This window comes from Chroicocephalus ridibundus, chromosome 1 (assembly GCF_963924245.1).
Source record: "Chroicocephalus ridibundus chromosome 1, bChrRid1.1, whole genome shotgun sequence".
Taxonomy (NCBI): domain Eukaryota; kingdom Metazoa; phylum Chordata; class Aves; order Charadriiformes; family Laridae; genus Chroicocephalus; species Chroicocephalus ridibundus.
In genome coordinates, this window is record NC_086284.1 from 170,417,280 (window position 1) to 170,439,488 (window position 22,209).

Genomic DNA, 22,209 nt, shown 5'->3' on the forward strand with positions numbered 1-22,209 from the left:
AGTAACCTGACAAATCACTGCTTGGCACACAGGGGACAGATGACTCAACGGGTTTTTGGTTCTTCCTTTTCAATGGCATGAAACACAAAGGGCTCAACCTGCCTTTCAGCATTTAAGTTCCTTAATTCACTCCTTTGGTGCTGTGGAGAGACTATTGGTGTACGCACACGAGACCTGTCGTTGGAGGGTTGCAGAGCCACCTCTATGGCCCTTGGAGGGTGTAAGTCACACTTGACTGTTGTGGTTGAGGTCTGACCTTCTGCTAGCTTCTGTGAGTGCCAGCTTGTAATGATTTCCCCTATTTTAATCTTATTTCTTCTTTGTATGAGGAGCAGGAAGACAGTGCTACCTGCTTAGAATTAAATGAAGTTCTGGGGGTTCCATCCCTCCCCTTGGGGACACCCACTTTATCCTCAGTCCTGGATGCCCTGACACCAGCCTCTGCCCATAGACTGGTACCTCTCCTCAGCAGCAGTCCTAGCACCTCTGTTTCCTTTGATGGTAGTTATATTTGTTTCCTTTCCTTAAAAATGAATAATAATTAAAAAAAACAAAACCAAACAACAAAGGCAATGAGACTTTTTAGTGATGGAAGAGAAGGCTTGGTGATGATGTGTCAGACCTGAATATCGTTTAACTGAATCTTCTAGGAAGAAATTATTTACTATGAGGGTGGTGAGACACCAGAACAAGTTGCCCAGAGAAGCTGTGGATGCCCCATCCCTGGAAGTGTTCAAGGCCAGGCTGGATGGGGCTTTGAGCAGCCTGGTCTAGTGGGAGATGTCCCTGCCCAGGGCAGGGGGGTTGGAACTAGATGGATCTTTAAGGTCCCTTCCAACCCAAACCATTCTATGATTCTGAGAAGAATAAATTGGGGAAGGAAAGGGAGCTGAGGGAAAAGCTTGTTCCTGTGAAACTAAGCAGGACTGTACCTGTATGGAAGCTAACTTGTGTGCCTCTAGAAATGCCCTCAACCTCTCAGGACGGAGTTTTACAGGAAAGTGTTCCCATTACAAGCTTCTCAGGCAGGTTTCATGGAGTAATTCAGCGCTTGCTGTGAAGCATCTGCTCGTCGGCTTGCTTCAGCCGCCCATGGCACGTGCGGCTGGCAGCTGGGGATTAACAGCCAACTTCCTAACAGGGAGAGCAGCTGCAGAGGAGAATGAAGCAGTCTCTGCGTCCGTCATCAGCTGGGCTTGTTTTTATTTTTCCTTCCCACAAGCATGTGGCTGTTTTGATGCTTTTCATCCATTAGAGGAGCTACAAGGTTCCTTCCCAATGCCGTGCCTCAGAGCCGGATTTGTATCCCTTCAGTTCGCCCATTAGAGACTCTCTTAGGCCCAGGGTGTCTTTGGCTGAGCAAATGCAACGTGGCCTTTTCAGTGCCAGCTGGTATGTGAAAAGTCTTTCAAATGGGCTTGAAAACAGACTGTGGTATTTCGTTTTGTAATTGTTTAGTGTTAGCATCTTGTTCTCAAAATACTAATTTTCGTCTCATTTGCAAGTGTCACATCTACAAGTGATGGCAGATACCTTGCTCTGCATAATCGAGTTACTTGTGAATTCAGTCTTGTAGGGGAGCGTGTCAGCTGTGCATGCTAAAAAGGCATCGGGGCCTGAGAATGGGTGTTACAATCTTGCCTGAATCCAATTGACCCTCACTGGGTAGATCTAAGTGTTTTTTTATAAATAAGTTTAATTTTAGAAGTAAAATGCCAGCTCTGTATGAAGATATCCATGTAGCATATGAAATAAATAATGCATTTTGCAGATACGTCATGTAACACCAAATTATTAAATTTATAAATTAATTTTAATTTAGTAATTAAGCACTGTGTCAATTAAATTCAAATGAAAAAAATTAATCTAGATATCTTTTTTATTTGGAATATAACAATATTATCAGTTCCATGGTTTGATTTCCAGCACTTGAGACTTGTTTATAGGTTCAGAGAAGACCTAAAACTCCAGATGAATGTTGCAACGCTAGTGCTTACGAAGCAACGGTTCATGTGTGCAGTGCCGCCGATATCTGCTTTTCTAGATAAACTGTTCAATGCCTGTATTATGCTACCGTACTCATAACAGCCTCCCCAGCACTTCCATCGCACTGTGTTGTCTCCCCTGTGATGTTTCAGAGCTCCTCATCCACGCTCTTTCTTTGCAGCCCATTGAAGTGAAAGCCTGAATATCTAATAGATGTGGTGACAGCTGGCAGCAGAGGAGCATATGGCAAACCATGAGAGCTGTTATGGAGAAAGGTGTTTTATCTGAGGGAAATTATACATGGGAGTTACGCTGTGTAGAAAAACACATTTGTATCCTGACACCCCCTTTTTTCTTTGCTATACCTGTTCCTTCTATCTGATGTTGAACAGTAGCATTGATTTTTTGGAAGTCAAATGTGTGCACATAAAAAACATTGTCATCTCCACAGTGTTTTGGGTAGACAACAAGGCTCATGCATCTACAGCTTTGCAGTACAGTTGCTGTGTTTTTCAGTGACTCCTTTAGTAGATGGCCAGAAGCTGACTTTTTCTCTTTAGTGTGATATTTTTCTCCTTTTGTCTTCTTTTTCAGTAAAGAAAACATGTATTTTAAGATGTTCCTGAAACCCATTTGAGTTTACTGCAAATATTACTGCTGCTCTATTAATCAGAAAAAAAATGAATAGTAATCAAATATTATCTGTACTTTACTACTTTTACTAACCAATAGTTGTCACTTGCTAGGGCTTCATTTTTTATAAGCATCAGTGCTTCCTGTAATAATTAAATAGAAAGGCTGATGATGTTAGAAAAACTACTCTTAACTAACGTTGTTGTTTCCAGCTACAAGCTAAATTGATTTTCTCACAGATCCTGAAAAGCCAGAAGATTTCAAAGCCAGGAGATTAAAAAGCAATATAAAACGTTTTTATTAGAAATAACTATAGAATAATTACATCGAATTTGAGGAACTACTAGCCTGAAATTACTTTTATGACAGTTTTTGTAGGTGCCTAGTATAACATATAATTTTATTTGCAGAGTAAGGCAGCTGGAAAGAAGACAAAGGTTTACCATATTGCCAAGGAGATCATGAGCTCAGAGAAAGTGTAAGTGTCAATGCTAAACTTAACAGCTACTCAGTTTATTTTAATTGGGCAATTAAAATGTAACTATTTGCTTTTTCCTGCTTTTCTGATAGGTTTGTGGATGTGCTAAAGCTCTTACACATTGTAAGTATCAAAAAAAAAAAAAGCGGCTTCCTCTTCTATTTGTTTAATCTGTTAAAGTTCTATGTTTAGGCTTTATTGTAGTGAATGTGACTTTTTTCTGCTGTGTCTACTTATTCAAAATGTAAAAATCAATCTAATTAAGCAGAAGTTTAAAGTTTCAGATTTTATATAATGGATGAATGTTTTGGTCGTTCCTTCTGCATCTCGTTAATTAATGTATGCAGTCTTCCAGCTGAGTGGGGGTATTGCTTGAATATTGGAAATGGAATATGTATCCATTTATGTTAATCAGCATCGTATTTATAAGCCAGCATGTACCATAGCAACCAAAATAAAATCTTTGGTTAGAATAGCTTTTAAAGTAGCAGGGGGAGGCAGGAAAAATTTACCTTTAGAAAGGTATGAAACATAATGAACATGTGAATGAAACATAAAAATACATGTTCTTTAGGTAATCTGACTAATTAGCTCTAATGGTGCATCCATCACCATGGCAGCATGTTTTTTGGGCCTCGGTTCTTTGACAGATGCTTGCTTTCTGATAACAGCTGTGATTGTAGTATGTGCAATGTGTTGTCCACAGCAAGGGTTAAGTATTTGATCCATGTTTATGCAGACCAGTCATCTGTAAAACATGCTGTGTAGAAGGCGGTAATAGTAAATTAATGAAGAATTTAGCTTTCTCTAGCTCTGTTTTATGTGTTTTCCATCGACTTTTAACTGATATGTGTTTGTACCATTTTGTCACTCTATGAAGTACAAGCTTAGTGATTTTTTTTTTTTCCTTGGGCAATAGAAGTGGTTATATTGCAAACAGATGCGTTGGTCTATCTCGGTCTCTTGAGAAGCATGTTCTGTGAGACGGGGAACAAAGGCTCTTATAGATGGATGTATACAGTCCTGTAATGCGGAGATCTTTCGGGAAACAAAAAACTTACCACACCATTTGCTAATTCCTCTATTGCCTTCCATTTTAGTAATTGATTTTCTTATTCTGTTCAAGCTTGGTTTTTAAAAGCTGGGTCAGGCAGTTGCAGCCAATATATAATTTATATTCAACATGGTTTCTTCTATACAACTCAAGCTTAAATACCGGTTAAAAGGAAGAGAGTTGTCCTAATGAGTATAGACAAGTTTTAAGTCATATAATTTTTATGTATCATATTTTTCAGGCATATATAATTTACATCTTAAAGGTGTCTTTGCTTTTCAGTGTACCAGTTCTGGTAACATGCACAGTACTGGAAGAAAAGGCTGTTGGTGAGGAGGATGCAGGCAAGCAGAGGAAGAATGACAGAGGGAAAATAATAGGGAGTTTAGGAAGTTCCTGGGGTAAATTTAAGGTCGTCTGGACAGTGTAAATGTGCATGCTGTAGGATGCGTTTTGCTTTGTTTTAATGCATAACTCACAACTCTATTCATGTAAGTATGAGAGTTTCTAGCTGCCAAATAAAAACCATTAGAAATGTTTTTGTTGGCTAGCAATAACAATCAACATGTATTCAGCCTGGTCTAACAGAGAGGATGCTAGGCTAGCAGTCGAGGAAGTACTTTGCCCTCAACCTGTCCATTGGCCTGCAGCGTGAACCTTGGTGAGTGTCCTTGTCAGAGCACGCGCCAGTTTTGAGGCCCTGTGTGTGCGTGCATTCTTCATGAAATAAAACTGCCATACCTGAGAAAGGTTGCAGAAATGTATTTTATTTTTTATTTCCATGGAGTGGTATGCCTGAGGATTTGTGTATGTTCATCACAGATGTTATTAAATGTGTTTATTTAATCATAATAATATGATTAATAATCATATCCATATTTCTTGTGGATAATAGCTAAACATTGTTAAAAATATCCTTTTGATTTCATGTGCACTAAGCCACTTTGGCTTACTAACTTCAGTGTCAGGATTACTAACTGCCAATCAAGCAACCTCTGACAGATTTCTGGAATTAAAACTTAAATTCTCCCCAGGCTGGGCTGTTTTACCCATAGTAAAGATTTGGCTGGTCAGGGGAGGCTCTGTTATACCTTCTGAACCACGTATTAGTGGTTTTCCAAAGAGTAAATACTCAAAATCTAGTGACTAATTCCAGTAGTGGTGATCTGAAATTAATAGTATTCTCCTCGGTCTGCCTTACCGATGCCAGTTAATGCAGCTCATGGCTCTTAGTACAGCCAGGGAACTGGACTGTTGGTGTAAGAAAAAGGTTTCTAAGTTGCTACTGCCTAGAGTATTTGAAGTGGAGTCTAAAGCAGTTGAGAAGGTGGGAATGTGATTGCAAACTGGCTACAAGTACCACTGAAATTTTTGTAGCATTTTTTTCTTTTATATTGACAAAGTCAAGTTAGGTGGAGCAACTCTTCCAAGATACCAGGGTGCCGGCCTGTTTGGACGCTGTTGCACTTCATAAGTACACCTGGCTGCTTCTGTTGAAGACAGACTACAAAAGTTCTCTAGAAAATGATAAACACTTGGGGACACTTCTGTAGTACGAAATAAGTTGGTCATAACCGAGATAAGGGGCTTAACTGGCATTGCACACTGATGCTCTCAAACATACTTGGGAGAATTGGGTTGCTTGAGGGGAGAATCAAACATTAGATGTAATCTTGAATTCTCTGCATTTCCATAACTATCATAATGCTCTTTTAGAGGACCAAATTCCCTTAAAATGCTGTTAGAAACTCCTGAAAACAAAGAGGGTTATATCAAAGCAGCCCATCTGTATGCATCTTTGTGAGATGGTTCATGCATGGCCTCCAGGAGGTAAACAAGGGATGAGAAAATGCGAGAAGTGCTGGTTCTTCCCTAAGGGCACTTGCAGGAAAAAAAGAAGGAACGTGTGAACTGGATGTAAAACATAAGTGATAGAAGAGAAACAAGCTTGTCACTGCTGTCTGAGATGCTCTGTGCCCAAAAAACACCTGGTGTTCCTGGAAAGCGAGTAAGGCAGGATTGGTGCCATTTGTACTTCATTGTTGTGGGATTCTTTGGAAATGGTTTGCTTTGCACAAGTGAGAGGACCTCCTCAGCAACACCCTGGTGCTGTAAGGGTAACCTGCCTGGCTTATTTGCTGTCTTTTCTTTTGTTCTGAATGTTGTTCTTTTGCCAAAACCCACCACTCTTTCTGTTCTCCCATCCATTTTCATTTCATTTTCCCCCTGATGCTACAATATGGACAGTGAAACTTCTGGTCCATCAGAGGAACATGCTTTTTGGGATGGCTCCTTCCAGTGCAAGGCTCAGTGTATAACTTTGTGCTGTGTGACCAAAGAAAAGCTTAAGCCTGTGGGCTTTGGCCTGAGCTTTTATATCTGCCTGTCTAACTTAGACTCCTGTTATGCCCTTATTAGGACTCTGAAAGCGAGTAGGAGGTTGTCAGGAGGCACTTCTAACTTTTCTACAGCCACAAGGTCATCCTTTTATTGGAGAAGGCAGATAAGAGGTCAAATATCTTACTTTTTTCTATTGTGTGTCCTTCCAGAGATGCTTACAAGAGTAAGAAATTCTAATTTAATATGTTTCCGTTTTCAACAGAAATTGCAAAATATATGTAAAAACTATATAATTTTATATATCTATAAAGACTTAGACTTTTTGTATATTGAGCCAAATATTAAGAAAAATAATTCACAGTAGATTTGGGAAAAGAATGTAATATGCATATTGAGAAATAAATTAGCTTTGGGTTTTGGAGCAAAGGAAGTCTTGACCTCTGGTCATGGTTTACAACTGATCTACTGTTTGGCTGGGAAAAATTCTTTCAGCCTCCAACTCCTTTTTCTCCAACTGTAAAACCTCAATATTTGACCAGTCTGAGATGAATAAGTTGATAAATTTTTAGTCTATGAAGTGCTTTAGAATTGCTGATTGAGGCATTTGACAATGAATTGCAGCTGTAGTCATCTTATTAAGAAGGCTAATGAAATAGTTTTGGTTTGGAAGGAAACATTGTTCTATTACCCAGCCTATTCCTTGAAATAACATTATGGGAATATGCCACAATCAAATCATTGATTATTGTAAAAAATTAACTATCTTACATTGTTAAAGACTTATAAATGATTTTACTGCCTGAGAAAAAAGGTGTGGAACTACTTGACAGTTTTCCAGAAGCCATCTCATATGTTTGGAAAATGTCACGATCCACACTTACTCATAGTCTTCACTAACTATCATTGCTATAGTTTAACTTAACAGTTTATGGATAGTAATCTAACTCTAGTTAAGACTGCCTATTTATATTTTAAATAATATATTTGTGAAATCTTCTGTAGACGTATTCCTGGCAGTCGTGTTTACAGTTTGTCACATATAGCCGCCTGGCTGTTCCCCAGAGCGTGAAACTTCCTCCCCTTCCCTCCTCCCCCTCTGTAGGATGTGTGTCTGTGTGTTCCTTGAAAAGCGTCCAAGCGCAAACATATTTTTTCCCTTAAACTGATATTTGAGCTATCTGCAGGTGTATTTAGCTGGGAGTTGTACCTCAGCGGAAGGGATTATGGCTTATTTTTGCTTTGCTGATGGTATGTTCTAAGAGAGCCGATCCAAGATGAATATTGGTTGAAGCCTTAGGAATAAAATACGTGACCACGTTTAGATCATGTAGTTCTTTCTATTCCAGCTAAGTTTACAAGAAGCTTTAATTTCAACCAATTGAAATGATCTTCTTTCAGTTATTAGATACCTGAAGTTACATTTAACTCAGTCAGCAGCTGAGCGAGGGTTTAGTCTGGTCAAGTACCTATTTTGGTTTCCAACTAAACCTTGTTCCTTCGCTGCTTAGATGGAGGCGGGCAGGTCGCTTCGCGGCGTGCTGGGAATCCTCCGGTGGAAAGAACTGAGAGGGATCGTGAGTCAGGGCCTTTGCAGAGGGGAAGTGCGTGGGCTGGTCGCAGATGATTCACAACAGGGTTAGAATTATTTCAGATATCACAGCCCTTCGCTTATTTAAGGAAGCTGCGTTGAAGGAGGGGTGGGAGGAAACAAAAGCAGCAATGGTGGTATCTTCCTCAAATGTTGATTAAAAGCTGCACAGCCCTAGGGGGAGTGTATACTAATAGAATAAATAAAATTCCCAAAACATTTTCAAGCTGGGAATGTTTCATCAGGCAGTAATTCAGTGACAATATGTACTCGGAAGCCTTTAAAACTGCCGAAACTAGATTTTCATATGGACAAGTAGACAGTGGATTGCTGTCTTAGTAGAGAATAAACTAAGACTGTTTCTGGTTTGGAAAGAACGTGTTTTCCAGGGATGGTGATGAGTGCCGGCCTCTTAAAGTAGCTGCGTGAGGACAATTGCTTTTGCCAAAGCAGTAAAAAGTGGTATCAGAAGATTATTGTTGGGCCAGAATATAATGTAGAACTAGAAGCTGTAAACCAGCACTTGAGAAAGTGCACAATGGCCTCCCCCCTTCTGAAAAGAAAATTATCCTGATATGAAGCAGGGATGATTCAGTATAACTAACATAATCTTTTGTTTTCTGTCATGCAGCGTATGAAACTTTCATCTAGAGTTGGAAATAGTGTTTTTTGGTGAAATAAGCACATTAATTCCAAAGCATGGCAAGTTGTTTTTTTGGGTTTTTTGTTTGGTTTTTTTTTTTTTTTTTAATGAGCAAGATTGTAATATTTGAAATGCTCATTTTTACTTAGAAAATCCCTCTCTCTAAAATTCACTGTAATGGATTGCTGCATTGCTTCAAACAGAATAATTTCTAGGACAACGCAGGTGATTGTCTTTGAAATGATGATGATGATGAAAAGACTGATGAAAGGACTGTTCTTCAGCAGTGTTACATAGTACTATATGCTAAATATGCGTGTAATACAAATCACTTATTCTAGCTATGTAGATATCAGAGCAATGCATATATTATTAACAACAGCAATTCTGTTTTTATTTAGCAGTAAATGGATTTAGTTTTAGAAGGAATTAGGTTCTGGTGTGTTAAATGACTGTTACTGCAGTTTCTAACTTTTAAGTCATTCACCTACTTGTATAAAAAGTTGTCCTTGTCTGAATACCTTCCAGCCTTTGGAGTGAAACTTTTTAAGTTAACGTATTTTACATTTGGTAATTAAACCAGACCTATTCTATGTTTTGTGCTTTTGGATAAGAAATGACTTTCTCAGAAGGCCAGTACCTTCAAGTGTAAACACTGTTAACTCTAACCTTGTTACATTTGTTTGACTTTTCCTACCCCTACTCCTCAGGCATGTGCCCTTTGCCTTCAACTCTTAAGTTTATCTCAAGATGAACTTGGCATGACAGTTACTTCACACCCACTGCCAGGTTAAAAATAAATCTTAATATGATTACGGTGACAAATGCATTGTACTGCTTCAGTAGTGAAGACTTGATAATTAAAAAAAAAAACAAGAAAAAGAAAAAAAAGGCATGTAAGTTCAGCTCTTTTGTTGTTTAACAGGCTGAAGCTTTCATTTGAAAGCTTCACGTTATCTTTCTTCCCTGCGTTTCCTCTCTGCAGGGCTTCCTCAGTTTACTCAGTTGTGAAGGGGGACAGAGAGGGTGATGAAACAAAATTTTGGTTGGCTTTTTTAATGATAGACTCTTCCATGGTGTGATCCAAAGTCTGATGAAGCTGATGGACTTTGGATCAAGCTAGTCGAAAAACCAAATCTGTATTTGGAAAACATCCTGCAGACTCTTTGAATGCTCTATCTAGAAGTTAAATAAATGCTCTTAACTACAAATGACATTCCTGTCTTATCTACTGGTGCTTAAACCTGGCTCCCTGCTCTCCTTTTATTGTTTGGTCAGGGAAAAGCCTGGGTTGTTGATCATGCTACAGACAAAACTGCTTTTCTTTTCATCGTGCAAGTAAAGTTCTTGTTTCATCCCATGGCCAAGTACATACAGTATACTGTGTGTGCATTTGATGGGGGGGGAGAATATTGTCATAATATGATGATGCATTTTGCATGAAGCTCTCCAGAATGCCTCATTTGAGCTTTTGCCATTGTAATTCCATGTATCATTTCAGTGTTAAGCAATGCCCTAGGGTCAGGAAAACCCATAAGATGCAGCTGGTAGTTAACCCATGTGTCACTAGCCTGCACAGAGGATGTAAAACAGAACATTTCCATATGAATAACGCCATCTGTTTTTTAACTCCCTTGCATTTAGTTCTCAGCCTTCCCCCATCACAGCCATCGCCCTGTATCTCCTTTCAGTTTCTTGTCATAACTCTGCCCAGTCACAGCCTTGCTGACCCAGAGGGTCACAAAGCAAGAAAGCGTGTCTGGAGCTTACGCTGCCCAGAGCTGATGTAATGAGGAGAGAGGGCAGGGGAAAGTTGAGACTTAAGTTTAAGAGACCCTAAATAGTGCCAGATGCTGGACTGATGAGGTAGCTAGTAAGACCTATAGTAGTAGACCTGGGGAGGGGGAAAGAGGGGGCTTAATTTTTTTTTTCTTTTTTTTTTTTTCCTAACCTGAGAACCCTACAGATTTTCAAAGGCAGGTGTGGACCCCGTATATTTAAAATATAACTCATTGTTGTACTTAGGAACACATTGTTTGGTCACCTTTTTCAAGCCTCCTATAGATCGTGCTTGCATCGTCCCAAACCTAAAAAGAGCTATTACGGGTTGTCTTTTTTCTGCTGTTACTCTAATTTGAATTTTCTTTTTTGGCTGTTTAGACAGTGTTCTTTCTCAAGTTGAAATGCTAAATTGCTAACCTTTTCTGAAAATTGTGTTTGTATGTGATTAAGGAAAATACCTCACCTAATGGATGCTGAGTTTCATTAGGGATACAATCTTGGCCATACTGACTCGTGTGGAGCCAAGATTTTAATTCTAAACAGTTTAATGAGGACCAATAAACCTCAACTCCATCTATTGGGAGTTGGTTATAGCATAAAAATGCTGCAAGAAGATCCTTCAAGTGTAGGTGGGATTTTCCTCCTCTCTGTAAATGTTTTGAAGGTGCCAATGTTGGTTTTGATCATTATTAACATTTGAAATCTCATGGTTCCTATGTGTTTTTTCAATATATTTTTGTTACGTGTTAATTTTCCTGTATATAGAAGAGCTGCTACGTATAGTAACTTTGTGACACTACATTTTAAATCCAAGAGGCACATCTTCCGAAAGGGCATTTGTAGATGACTTATGAAAACTAGTATAATTTTAACATAAAATATTATGATTGTATGAGTTGATATAACATTTTTGCTTTTTGACACAAATCTTAGCAAGAAGATAGTCAAGGTTCCCAGTATCTTTGCAGTTAGAAGCCTTTTTTCCCCCCATAGTTTCCTTGTATGTAGTACCGGCACATTTCTTAAGGGTGTGTTATAAAAATAATGAACAACTTCTATAGTATGCATACAGCAGCAAGAAAGTAAAGCTGCAGTGTCAAACCAAAGGGATTAAGGCAGTCCCAGGGGAGTAAATTGAAGCTGCAGAGAAACCTAACCCAGATGGTACCCGCCTTGCCTTCGGTAATAGGGAGCAGCGCCTGGAATGCCTGCAGAGAGAACACCGTTGTCTGAGTTGGTGCTTTGAAGGCTGTTCGCTCATGGGAAGGGGGGGTTCTGTCCTCTTTGTACTCCGGCAGGATTTCCGCGATGCTGTGGCGCATGCCTCTAGGCAGCTTGGAAAGCCAGTGATTGAGGACAGAATCCTGAATCAGATCCTGTACTACCTACCTCAGCTGTACGAACTCAACCGGGACCTCCTGAGGGAACTGGAAGAGCGATTATCTCACTGGTGACTATCAATAAAGGGATACCACTCCTTTGATGTTGTTGAAATTTATCTGTGGGGCTTATGTGACTCCATGTGACCACAGTTTGACTCTTGTTTGTGTTTCACGTGCCTTCTTAAATGACAGAATTGACTTTGAAAGTATAGGAGATAATTTTCTGTTTAGATGTACTTGTTGCCATTTGGATGTATCCAGAAAGGTCCAGAAGGCATGCCAATACACAGTTTTAGCAATCACACTTTTTTATTTAAAATTTCATTTTTAATTGAAAGTTCTGGTCCCTGCATGTGTATGATAAGTAGACTGATTGCATCAGAGGAAAAGGAGGCTGTCCTGAAGACCAGTTTGCATTTTAAAGGTAGTTGAGATCTTCTAACTAGACACAGCACTGATTGACAGCCACAATCCCATTGAAGTCCATTCTCAGTTACACTGGTGGCTGGATCTAAATCGGCTATACAAAGCCTACTGCCAAAGGCACTGAGACGGGTGAAGACTGTAATCCCGCTTGCTATTAAGGGACGGAGACTGCATCCTGAAGTTTGAAGATCTGTCTCCTCAGAAATCCAGCTTGTACTAAAGTGTTCAAATGGCTCAAGACCATGTTAAACAGACTATGTATTAATTGGTTTTCATCTAACACTAAACTAGTGTGTCAAGGTGTGCCTGGGAAGGTTTTTCGGAGTAGCTACGGAGATGGGTGTCTCTCTGCTGAACTGTGAGTTTTTTGTTCAGAACATAAACCAGCACATCTTATTATGAAAAAGATTGATGTTCTGCTGTAGGGTTAAGACCTACACTCATTTTAGCTCTTTCTAATTGTTCTGGTTTTTGTTTCTAGGCTTGAACATCAAAGAATTGCTGATATATTTGTTAAAAAGGGTCCCTACTTAAAGATGTATTCAACTTACATCAAAGAATTTGATAAAAATGTTGCACTACTAGATGAACAGTGTAAGAAGAATGCAGGTTTTGCTTCAGTAGTCAAAGACTTTGAGGTACTGTAGTCTTTTGTAAGATATATCCTATTTTGTGTCTTTTCAGCAGTTGTGATTCCCCATAAGGCTGTAGAGACTATCCTCCAATTTGTCTGGGTTTTCTTTTTTTATTATTATTTTTTTTTCCATTTTTTTTTTCTGCACTCTTGGCTTGAGACTTAGTAGGATGGAAGAGGAAAGAAGTAAATTCAGATTTTGTGAAGTAACTAGTGATTTTGGCTACCACTGTGACATCTGATTTGAAAATCAAGGACCTTGATTCAGAAAAGGCAGCACTTGCTACAAATTGTGTCAAAGACACATTAACAAAATCTCCAGCTGCTTTTTTTTAGTTTTGTCGCCTGATCGTACTGTGCACTGATTAACTGTCCTATTTTAACCAGGTTGATTTCTCTGCCACATCATAGGGCAGTAGCTGCACTCATGGGAAGGGTGTTTCATTTCAGTTGGTAACATTAAAAAAGTGAATTTTCTCATCTGCGTCTTTCTAGAAGTTTCAAACCCAGTACACGCAGCAATCAGATGAAACCTGATTCACGTCCCTAAGAGCATTGCCAGATTTTTACATAACAGCCTTAAAACAAATCAGAGAAGAGGCGCGAGCTCTCTAAGCACATGATCCACATAAACTGTGAATTTGCCTCCTATTACACGGGCTTCCCCTTGGGTGATCCCTGCTCTGTTTGCTTACGAGTGGTTAGAAAGGCTGCTTACGGTGGGCAAAGGAAGAATTTGAAGTAGTCAGCAAAGACAGGAAGAAGAAAAGAGGGCTTTCTAAAGACTCACTGTTTCAGATGCACATTATTTTGAATGCAAACTGAATATAATTAACATTTTTGAAGCATCGATCTTTTTAATTTTGCGTTGTCTTTAGAGGTGTGGATTAATTAAAACTACTTCAGTGAACACCGCTGTCTTCTCTGCCTTTCTGCCTGATGGACGCTGACAGCAATTACAAAGGAGCACGTTGTCCTTACCGCTGGTGTTTCCTTTCTTTCTGGGAAGCTTCACCTCTCTTCCTCATAAGCAAAAGCACCCATTTTGAATCTAGAGAGAGTATGGAGTGCTTACTGATGTCTTTTAACTCACGATTAATTTTGCATTCAGTCTTGCACGCAGGGAAATACTTGCTCTATGGTGCAGCGTTTAATACTGCGATAGTAGCACCTTTTAAAGATAAAGCTTATCTGATGGAATCACTAATTGTTTGCAGGTATGATTTCTTTTTCTGGAACCCTTGACTACCACAGAATTGTTACTTATTTTGGGTGTTTCTTTCAGATGAGCCCCCGCTGTGCTAGTCTGGCCCTCAAGCACTACCTGCTCAAGCCGGTTCAGAGGATTCCCCAGTACAGGCTCCTGTTGACAGGTACGGTCAAGCTCTTTCGCAGCCTTAAGAAGCCGGTCTTCACACGTCCCAGGAAACTTGTTTTCAGGCGGTTGTATCCATCTGTAAAGCGTGTTTATCCGACTTCAGATACGTGAGGCTTTTTTTGAAAACGTGGCGTGGGTCTAGAGGCTTTCTTTGTTAGTATTGATTGCAGTAGGACACGCAAGCGAGGTGCTAAGATTCCCAACACCGTGGTGTGTTCTCTGATGGTACATTCAGCAGTACTTGGAAAACATGAAACCTTGGGTGGGTTTTGTTTGTTTCTGTGGTAATAGAAGCCTGTAATTTCCTTAGAGGGTTGGAATGCTCCTGTTGCGCTTTGGGTTTGAGGTTTTCTTGGTGGATTTTTGTTGTTTGTTTGGTTGGTTTTTTTACAAAGAAAAAAGGTAGTATGGAAAATTGGAGCTAGGAGAAGGAAGTGAAAGGTGTCTCTGCAACTGTGAACTTCTGCAAGTAGCTTCTCCATTTCTCCCCCACCCTCCAGGTGTTTTGTCTGTAAAATCCATTTTCTTTAAAGGCAAAAGACGAGTTTTTAGTGTACCTTACCAGTAAGTACTTAAGACTTGTTACAGGGGCATTTCAGGCTGAAGAGCTGGCTTGGGACTAGGAAATCTGGGCTCTGTACCCTGCTCTGGCGCTGGCATGTCTGGGTGACCTCAAGCAAGTCATCTCCATGATGCTGCGCTTTCTATTCTGTAAAAGGAGAGCGATGATAGAAACCGCCTTTGTGAAGTATTTTAAGATGTGTTTGTCGTAAGAGGGGGATGGCTCCTGTAAGGATTTGGAAATACTTAAGGCATTGTTTTTGAAAGTCATTGCTTCTTGATGAGCAATTTAAAAATAGCTTCTGTTTATGTAGTAACTGCAAAATAAAATGCTCTGTGACCTTTTTTTTTTGGCTCTGTAGCAGCTTGTTGGCGTTTCCCCAGCAAGTACTTAGACTAGTGAAGCTGTGGGGAGATACAGACTTAGGTGTTATACAGCAGTTACCAAGATATTTACGTTGGCTGTTTTCATTTGAATCATCTCATTAAAGTCACAGGTGTTGAAAAAAGGGTGAAAAGCCCTTATTAAGTGTAGGGGAAAATCTTAGTGGCTCTTAATTGATGAAATCAAGCCATAAAACGGCATTTGAGGAGTTGCTTTATATTTTAAAAGGATACTGACTTAGGGCATGGTATGGACTTGTTATAGACTCCAAAATCAGCGAAGCTTTGGATAAGTTCAAAGGTTTTAATTAAAAACGTTGAACAGAGGATCAGGATGGGGTAAATGCCTTTGTCAATATATATAGGAAAGCGAGAGATGTCAGGGGTGAATGGCACTGAAACAAAACTCCCCTGTTGAAGGGGAATTCCTTGTGACCATTAACTGTCGTTGTGGCTGGGACAGGCTGTTCTAGACCTGAAAAAACCTCATTATGTGGTGATGGGGGTTGCTGTGGGTGTCCCTGGTCTGCAGACCTTACTGTGGCTGCCCGGCTTTAAATACACCTGCAAATGCGAATGCTATTGACAGGGATGGGATTGCAATGCTGGCTGCTGATTTAGAAAAGTAATTTTTGCTTGTTCTATGGGAGCAATAAAAGAAGTCAGACTGAGAATTTAATTATGCTGGGGGGGGGTGTTATTTGGGATCTGTTTCCTTTTCATCCTGTTCCATCTATCATGCATTTCTGTTTTCCTTGAGATTCTCACTCTTTGATATCTCTGTGGATGACCTATCTGCTCTGTTACCTTCCAGCAGCTCTATAGAAATCTCTATAGAAACTTGTGCTGCAAATCCTTTGGAGGACACGCAAAATATTTGGGTGTATGGCTGCAGTGGGCGAGATGCAGGGATGCGGCAGCCGCCCAGGGCAAGGACAGGGGAGATCTGTGGGCAAGAGAGGAGGGGGCAGCGGGTAAGAGCAAGGGAGCGAAAATAATCCAGGAAACGAAGCTGCTCGGCCTGAGTCAGCAGGGATTTCTTCCTATTTAGATGTTCTGTGTCAGTGGGACAGCTTTGTACTGGTAACCTGCTGCTCCACGGTCACGTCACAAGATTGTTGCTGTGCTTTGAAGTGGAGTTACTTTTCTGCGAACAAAAGCAGGAGCAGGTGGACTCGTAAATCAGCCAAGGAGAGGCGCAGCTCAGCTGTGTTTCTCCTTAATTATACAGCTGCTCCCGTCCAGCAAGTGAACTTCCGCTTCCCCACATACTGGCCCCGAGCTCCATGCAGCAAATATTAATGGGGTTTGGGGGAGGTTAATTAGAGGCCTCTGATTTCTAATAGAAAGAAACGGAGGAGAGGTGATTCTCTCCTCCCGAAAACCTCCGATTCGAGTAGATGACTTGAGACTGTACGATATGTATGAACAGGCTCTCCATTGTCATAGGATAAGCCTCTCTCCTCTTTTTTTTTCTCAATATAAGGTTTGCGGGGAGAGAGTCTTTTATTATCCTTAACTGGGGTGTAGTGAGGGGAGGCCGGGGTGGGGGGGAAATAAGCCTTTGAGCGCACTGCTCCTTTTGCAGCTCGGAAATAGAGTTGTCAGGCTTGAGGCCAATTACGTGTTGGGGAACAATTGCTTTGAGTTTAACTTAATTAAATTAGACAACCTGAGACAAAAACATAGTTAATGAAGCAGAAGAGAATTTTTAGCAGGGGAAGACGTGATAGTTGCTGCCCCCCAGCAAGGAGGAGGAGAGAATTGCTGGCTGCTGTCAGGTAGAAGCAGGGCATGAGGAAATGTTGTTTGTCACAGAAACAGTACTTGTGTGCTTTTGTGTTCATTTTCGTTGTTTTTTGGGGTATCCAGCAGAATTATTAATTTCAGTCTGCCTTTCTGAAGGTATGCTTAAGGTCTTGCTAGGCTGAACAACTACAGTACCTTCCAAAGGGGAAAATTTTTGGCAAAGACAGCAGATACCATTCCACCTTAATATTTGACTTATGTATTTATTTTATCTAGGAATATTTTTGCTAAATTTTTACTGTAACGTTATTCATGTCTGTGAAATCCTCTTGTCTGCTTAGTTTAAGACAGTACCTCCAGAAAGTTACTGCAAGCACAGAATTTCCACTGTGTATTCACAGAAGAGACTAAAAATATCTGTCCAAACACTTCTCTGAAGCTGAGTTTTAGGTATGAACTGAGGTCCACTTACCAGATATACATAGAGAATATTAAGGTGCAAATTATGTAAGTATTTATCACTTTCAGTATTTTAAGTTGCAAGTTTTATTGTCTGCTTCAGTCTTGTAGTACAAAAGCTGCCTTCCTTTTTTAAATACAGAATTTTAAATGAATGCGCTTTTGTTAAAATCTCCAGTTTTCCTTCTGTTCATTGATGATATGGTTTAAAATGTTCGAAGATATCCATCAAAAAATGTTTTTGAGTGGTGTAAAGTTTTGTTTTGGGGAACATGTAATAAGGCATGAATATACCAAGAAACAATTTTTTTCCCGTGTTGGGTCTCTGGATTTAAGTTTCCAGGGCAATTACTTTGGACATTAAATTGGATGTCTCCATGTACTAGGGACAGTTTCTTAGAGTGCCAGCAGTACATTTGCAGTTGAATAAATCATACCCGCCTCGCCTCTTGTTCCCAGCCCGTAGAGGTGAGCGTGTGCTTGGCAGCTTTAAGAAGCTGATATTTCTGTACAAGCTGTACGGACTTATTCGTTATACTGGGAGGTTCTCACTGGAGTCCTTTGTGCTGACCCCGATGAAGATCACGTTGCAGCTGTAAAGCTTTAACTTGCTTGCTTTATGGTGGAGTCCCAAGACTGCTCTGCCTGGGCAGTATGGCACAGCTCCTACATGAGAGAGCACCCGTCCCGTCGGCAGGGAGGGCAGCTGGTGTCAGGTGTGTGACAGGTTCCTCCAGGTTAAACCAAGTTAAAACCCATGTGAACTCTTCTCAGTTCCTTTCAAAATACCTCCTGTTGATTCCCCACCCCCCCACCCACCCCCCCAGCTTCTTACCAGTATAACCCGAGGTGAAGCAAGATGAACTTTGCTTTTAATGGAATATGTATCCACCTAAATATTATGCTGGCACATCTGGTAGCCACTATAGCACAAGATCTTGAGGGATATGAAGGATGCAATATTTACGGAGTGTAGCTAGAGAGGTTTTGGTGCCATGACAGACTTGTCTTAAAAGATCATACATTGACCAATGCCTGATAATGATCAGACAAAACTTTGAGGAGAGCAGAAAGCTGTGGGTGTTCCTGTGGCCCAGCCAGACCTCCCAGTGCTCCCTCCCCACTTCCCTGCAGGAGACCCCATCCAGTTCCTCTTCCTTCACCCCAACCTGCTCTTCATGCTTCTCTCTTGGACCCTCCCTTAGGTCTTTGCCAAGAAATAAAATTTCAGTGCCAAATACTTCTCTTCCTGTAGTTCTGTTTTTCTCAAAGCTTTCATTAACTGTGACACTATTTCTCACTCTTTGTAGCATTTCTACTGGAGAAACGTGTTTCATAATTCCCTTTTATTTTTGCATAAGGAAAAGATTATAATACACTGAGCGGTCTCCAAGGGGCATGTATGAAGCAAGACATCCTATGAAGGCAGGAACAATTGGCTCCTGATTCCTCTTGAGTAAAAGGATGAATCTGGGTAGGGCAAGCATATGGGAGTTGAATTATTTCACTCCTACATGAAACTTGTACAACCACAAAGCTAAAATTGAATGCTTGCTAGATCACATATGATTACTTTTCCGTAGATCTGCTAGAATCTTAATACCTCATTTAAAGGTAATTATAAATCAGTATTTGTTGATATTATCAATCTACCATCTATATTTCTTTGAAAGTTTATTATTTTGTTTCTTTCCATTTTAAGCAGTTCAAAATTGTGGAGAATAGATGGTTGACCTTTTACTGAGGATATATATTAATCTTTGACAGGATATTGTACTTTTTGGTGAACTGGACTCTAGACCAGGCAATGGAAACTCGAGGGGGATGTTTTCTTGTATAGTCATACATTTAGAGTTAATTTTAGCTGAGTAAAATAGATTTTAAAACTACCAAGACTTTAATGGATTGAGGGTGCCATCTCCTGGTTGAGGAACTAAATTTATAATTGAAAACCAAAAGTGCCTATTTGAACGGTGAAGGAGAGGTATAACACTTTTATGATTGAAAAATACTAATCATAATCAGATCTTCTGTAATGGAACACTCTTTTCTTAGCTCCTATAGACAAGTTAGGTGCTCAGGAAAATTTCTGTGATCTTCAAAATTTTTTGCATCAGCTCCAAAGTAAAAGACTGCAAGTGTGTAGTTATTTTTCAGTTGCTTGTTTTATTCTGGAATAATACGTACAGAGTATCATTTGTCTTTGGAGAAGGGCGCTGCTTCAATAATCTTCTCTGAGCAAGAGATGATATACTTTCATTATGGAAAAGCTAGTTTTCCTTATGTTACTACTGTGACAGATTTAAAAGATTAAGTAGCTGATCATTGTGGCATAGGTCTGACTGAAAAGCAGATTTCCAGGAAAAAGGTTGTTTTTACTACTTTCTGGTGCTGTTTATTTCTTTAACAAAACTATCTCAGTATTATTTTTTTCTTTATACAGATTATTTAAAGAATCTTGTGGAAGAATCTGCAGACTATAGGGATACTCAAGGTAAATGTCTCTTTAGATTAAAGAAATAACATCTTACATACATACGATAATGTTTTTAAATTTTAAATGCATGCAAAATGCTCAGTAATAGAAACGTTTTCTAGTTAGTTCTAAGTTTCTCAGCAGAGATACTGAAAGATTGCAAGCTTGTATTTCAAAAATGTTTGGAGCTTACAGTGGTGTCAGCTCACCCTTGAGTTGAAATGAAGAGATAAGAGTGAAGTTGCACAGGCAGCTTAAGCAGATATTTTGGGCACCGCTATTGAGAGAGACAATCTTTGCATCTGTAGACCTTTCATGATAGGCAGTCTGGTCTACTGGCTGCTCTCCCCCAGCTATGAGCCTTTCTGGCCGCCTCCTCTCTCTTTGTGCCAGGACAAGTGTTTGTGTGGTGGAAGTGCATAAGATCAAGGAGCTGCTCTGGGTTATATTTAACGTGAGGAGTTCTACAGTTTGACTTGTCACATGTTGCACAAACACAAGTGACTTCCACAACTTTGCCTGCATATGGGGGGAAAGGAGATGCAAGGAAATGAGAAGGAATGGTTGGTGATGGAAGTGGACAGGACTACGTTTCATGGTAGTTTGGGATTAAGCTGGTTTAACTCAAGTGTAGCAATGCAATGCACATTCAGACTATTTCCTTCTTCCATGTGTGGGCCTCAGGAGCAGTACTAAAAATGCTCCTAGTTCACATTTCCATTTCATTTGCGTGAGCCCCTGTCACTTATTTCAGTCTCTTTAGTGACATTTGTGCAAGCCCTAGGTTTGTGCAAGACTAGAGTTGGTTATGGTTAGTATTATTGGAAAATAACCCCAAAGAACACAATTCTTCCTGATGACCTTCATTTGAATACATTACTCCGGCTAAGTGGTATAAGAAATGGAATGCTCTTCCCTGCCAAAAACCACTTTGTTTATGGACTTTGACCCTATAGATTATTTTATGTTGTTGTTTAGATTTGCTTAGTCTTGGCTGTATAAGTAGCCCTGAGATCCTGGAATTTTCCCTTAATAACCAGCGAATTTTCTCTAACAGTCTTCAATCTTTGTTGAAGTCAAAGAGTAAAATTTTTAGTTTTTAATAAATATAATAGCTGACAGATGAAGCAAAGTATAACAAAAAATTCAGGTACTCATTCCTGTCTCATGGATTGAGCTGAATTTCCCATCATTTTCTTTCAAGCAGATGGGAGCTGGGGAGTGTTTTGCCTGGAGCAGCTCCAACAGTTCCTAGTAGGAGAGCACCAGCTATTTTTCAGCAGGCTCAGTTGACATCATGACATCTATATCTAAACTTAAAGTCTGATCAAGTGCAAAGTTAACTCTTTGACTCCTGTGCTTGCATTGCCTTGGTTCATGAAAATCTTGAACAAAAATTCTCCTTCGATTGACTTGGAAGAAGCTCTTTGTTCACACCTCAGTTTAGTTTCTTATATGGCTTCATGACCACCTGAACCTTTCACTTCAGAAAGCTGTGTCTTTTAACATGCTGTCTTTCTGAATATGAACTCAACTGCAAGGGAAGCGTATATATTCTATAGTACTAATATTCTAATTACTACCTGGAAAAAAAACCCCAAGGCTTTGGTGTTACATGGTTTGGTAGGCATCTCTGTGGACTTTTAAGCAAATGTAGTTCCTTTATCTGAAGTGCCTGACTGCACTTCAGTTACTCAGAAGGCGCTAAATGCTTCAGAGACTACATTTTATCAGAGCGGTTGTTCTAGCTTTCAATTAAATGAGTCTTTTTTTTTTTTTTTTTCCTACTTAAGTGAATTACAGGTTTTTGGATAAGATCCGTGGATGGGTTCTGTCTCATGTACACTCACTGTTCAGTAATTTACATAATCCTTTTATGTAACCCCTTTTTGCAGTTATACCTTAGTATATATTACAGTCGAGTTGCTAGTTATTAAATATCAGTACTTAATAAAATCCCTTGTCTTTGATAACTCTTCTCTTTCAGAGGGTTTTTTTTCTGGTATTAAAAAGTTTGAAATTTAGAAATTTGAACTTTATATTGTTATCTTGAAGTGCAGCAAAACTAAAGGCAGAAGAAAGAAATCACAAAGATTTGGGTGATTTTTCTAGGTAGTTTTCCATGCCTGTAAAGTTGTGTAAAATGGAAAAAACTTAATCTCTACATAGTCTCACTTAAAATGTTAACTTTTCTGCTGTAAGTAGAGACATTGAAATTAAAGTAATTCTTTGTGTGGAAAATTACAATTTAATTTT

At 39.6% G+C, this 22,209-nt stretch overlaps 1 protein-coding gene across 2 annotated transcripts in view; it reads left to right on the plus strand.

The window, feature by feature from the left end:
* The window catches only part of FGD6 (FYVE, RhoGEF and PH domain containing 6), a 73,957-nt gene that overhangs the window by 30,504 nt on the left and 21,244 nt on the right, over positions 1-22,209 (plus strand). Inside the window, exons 4-9 of one of the 2 annotated variants that reach the window (XM_063322779.1) lie at positions 3,030-3,097; positions 3,190-3,220; positions 11,803-11,954; positions 12,794-12,950; positions 14,232-14,319; positions 19,921-19,971. In XM_063322779.1, the coding sequence (XP_063178849.1) occupies positions 3,030-3,097; positions 3,190-3,220; positions 11,803-11,954; positions 12,794-12,950; positions 14,232-14,319; positions 19,921-19,971 (547 nt within the window). The remainder of the gene's footprint in view (positions 1-3,029; positions 3,098-3,189; positions 3,221-11,802; positions 11,955-12,793; positions 12,951-14,231; positions 14,320-19,920; positions 19,972-22,209) is intronic. The other variant, XM_063322780.1, reaches the window with a different exon arrangement.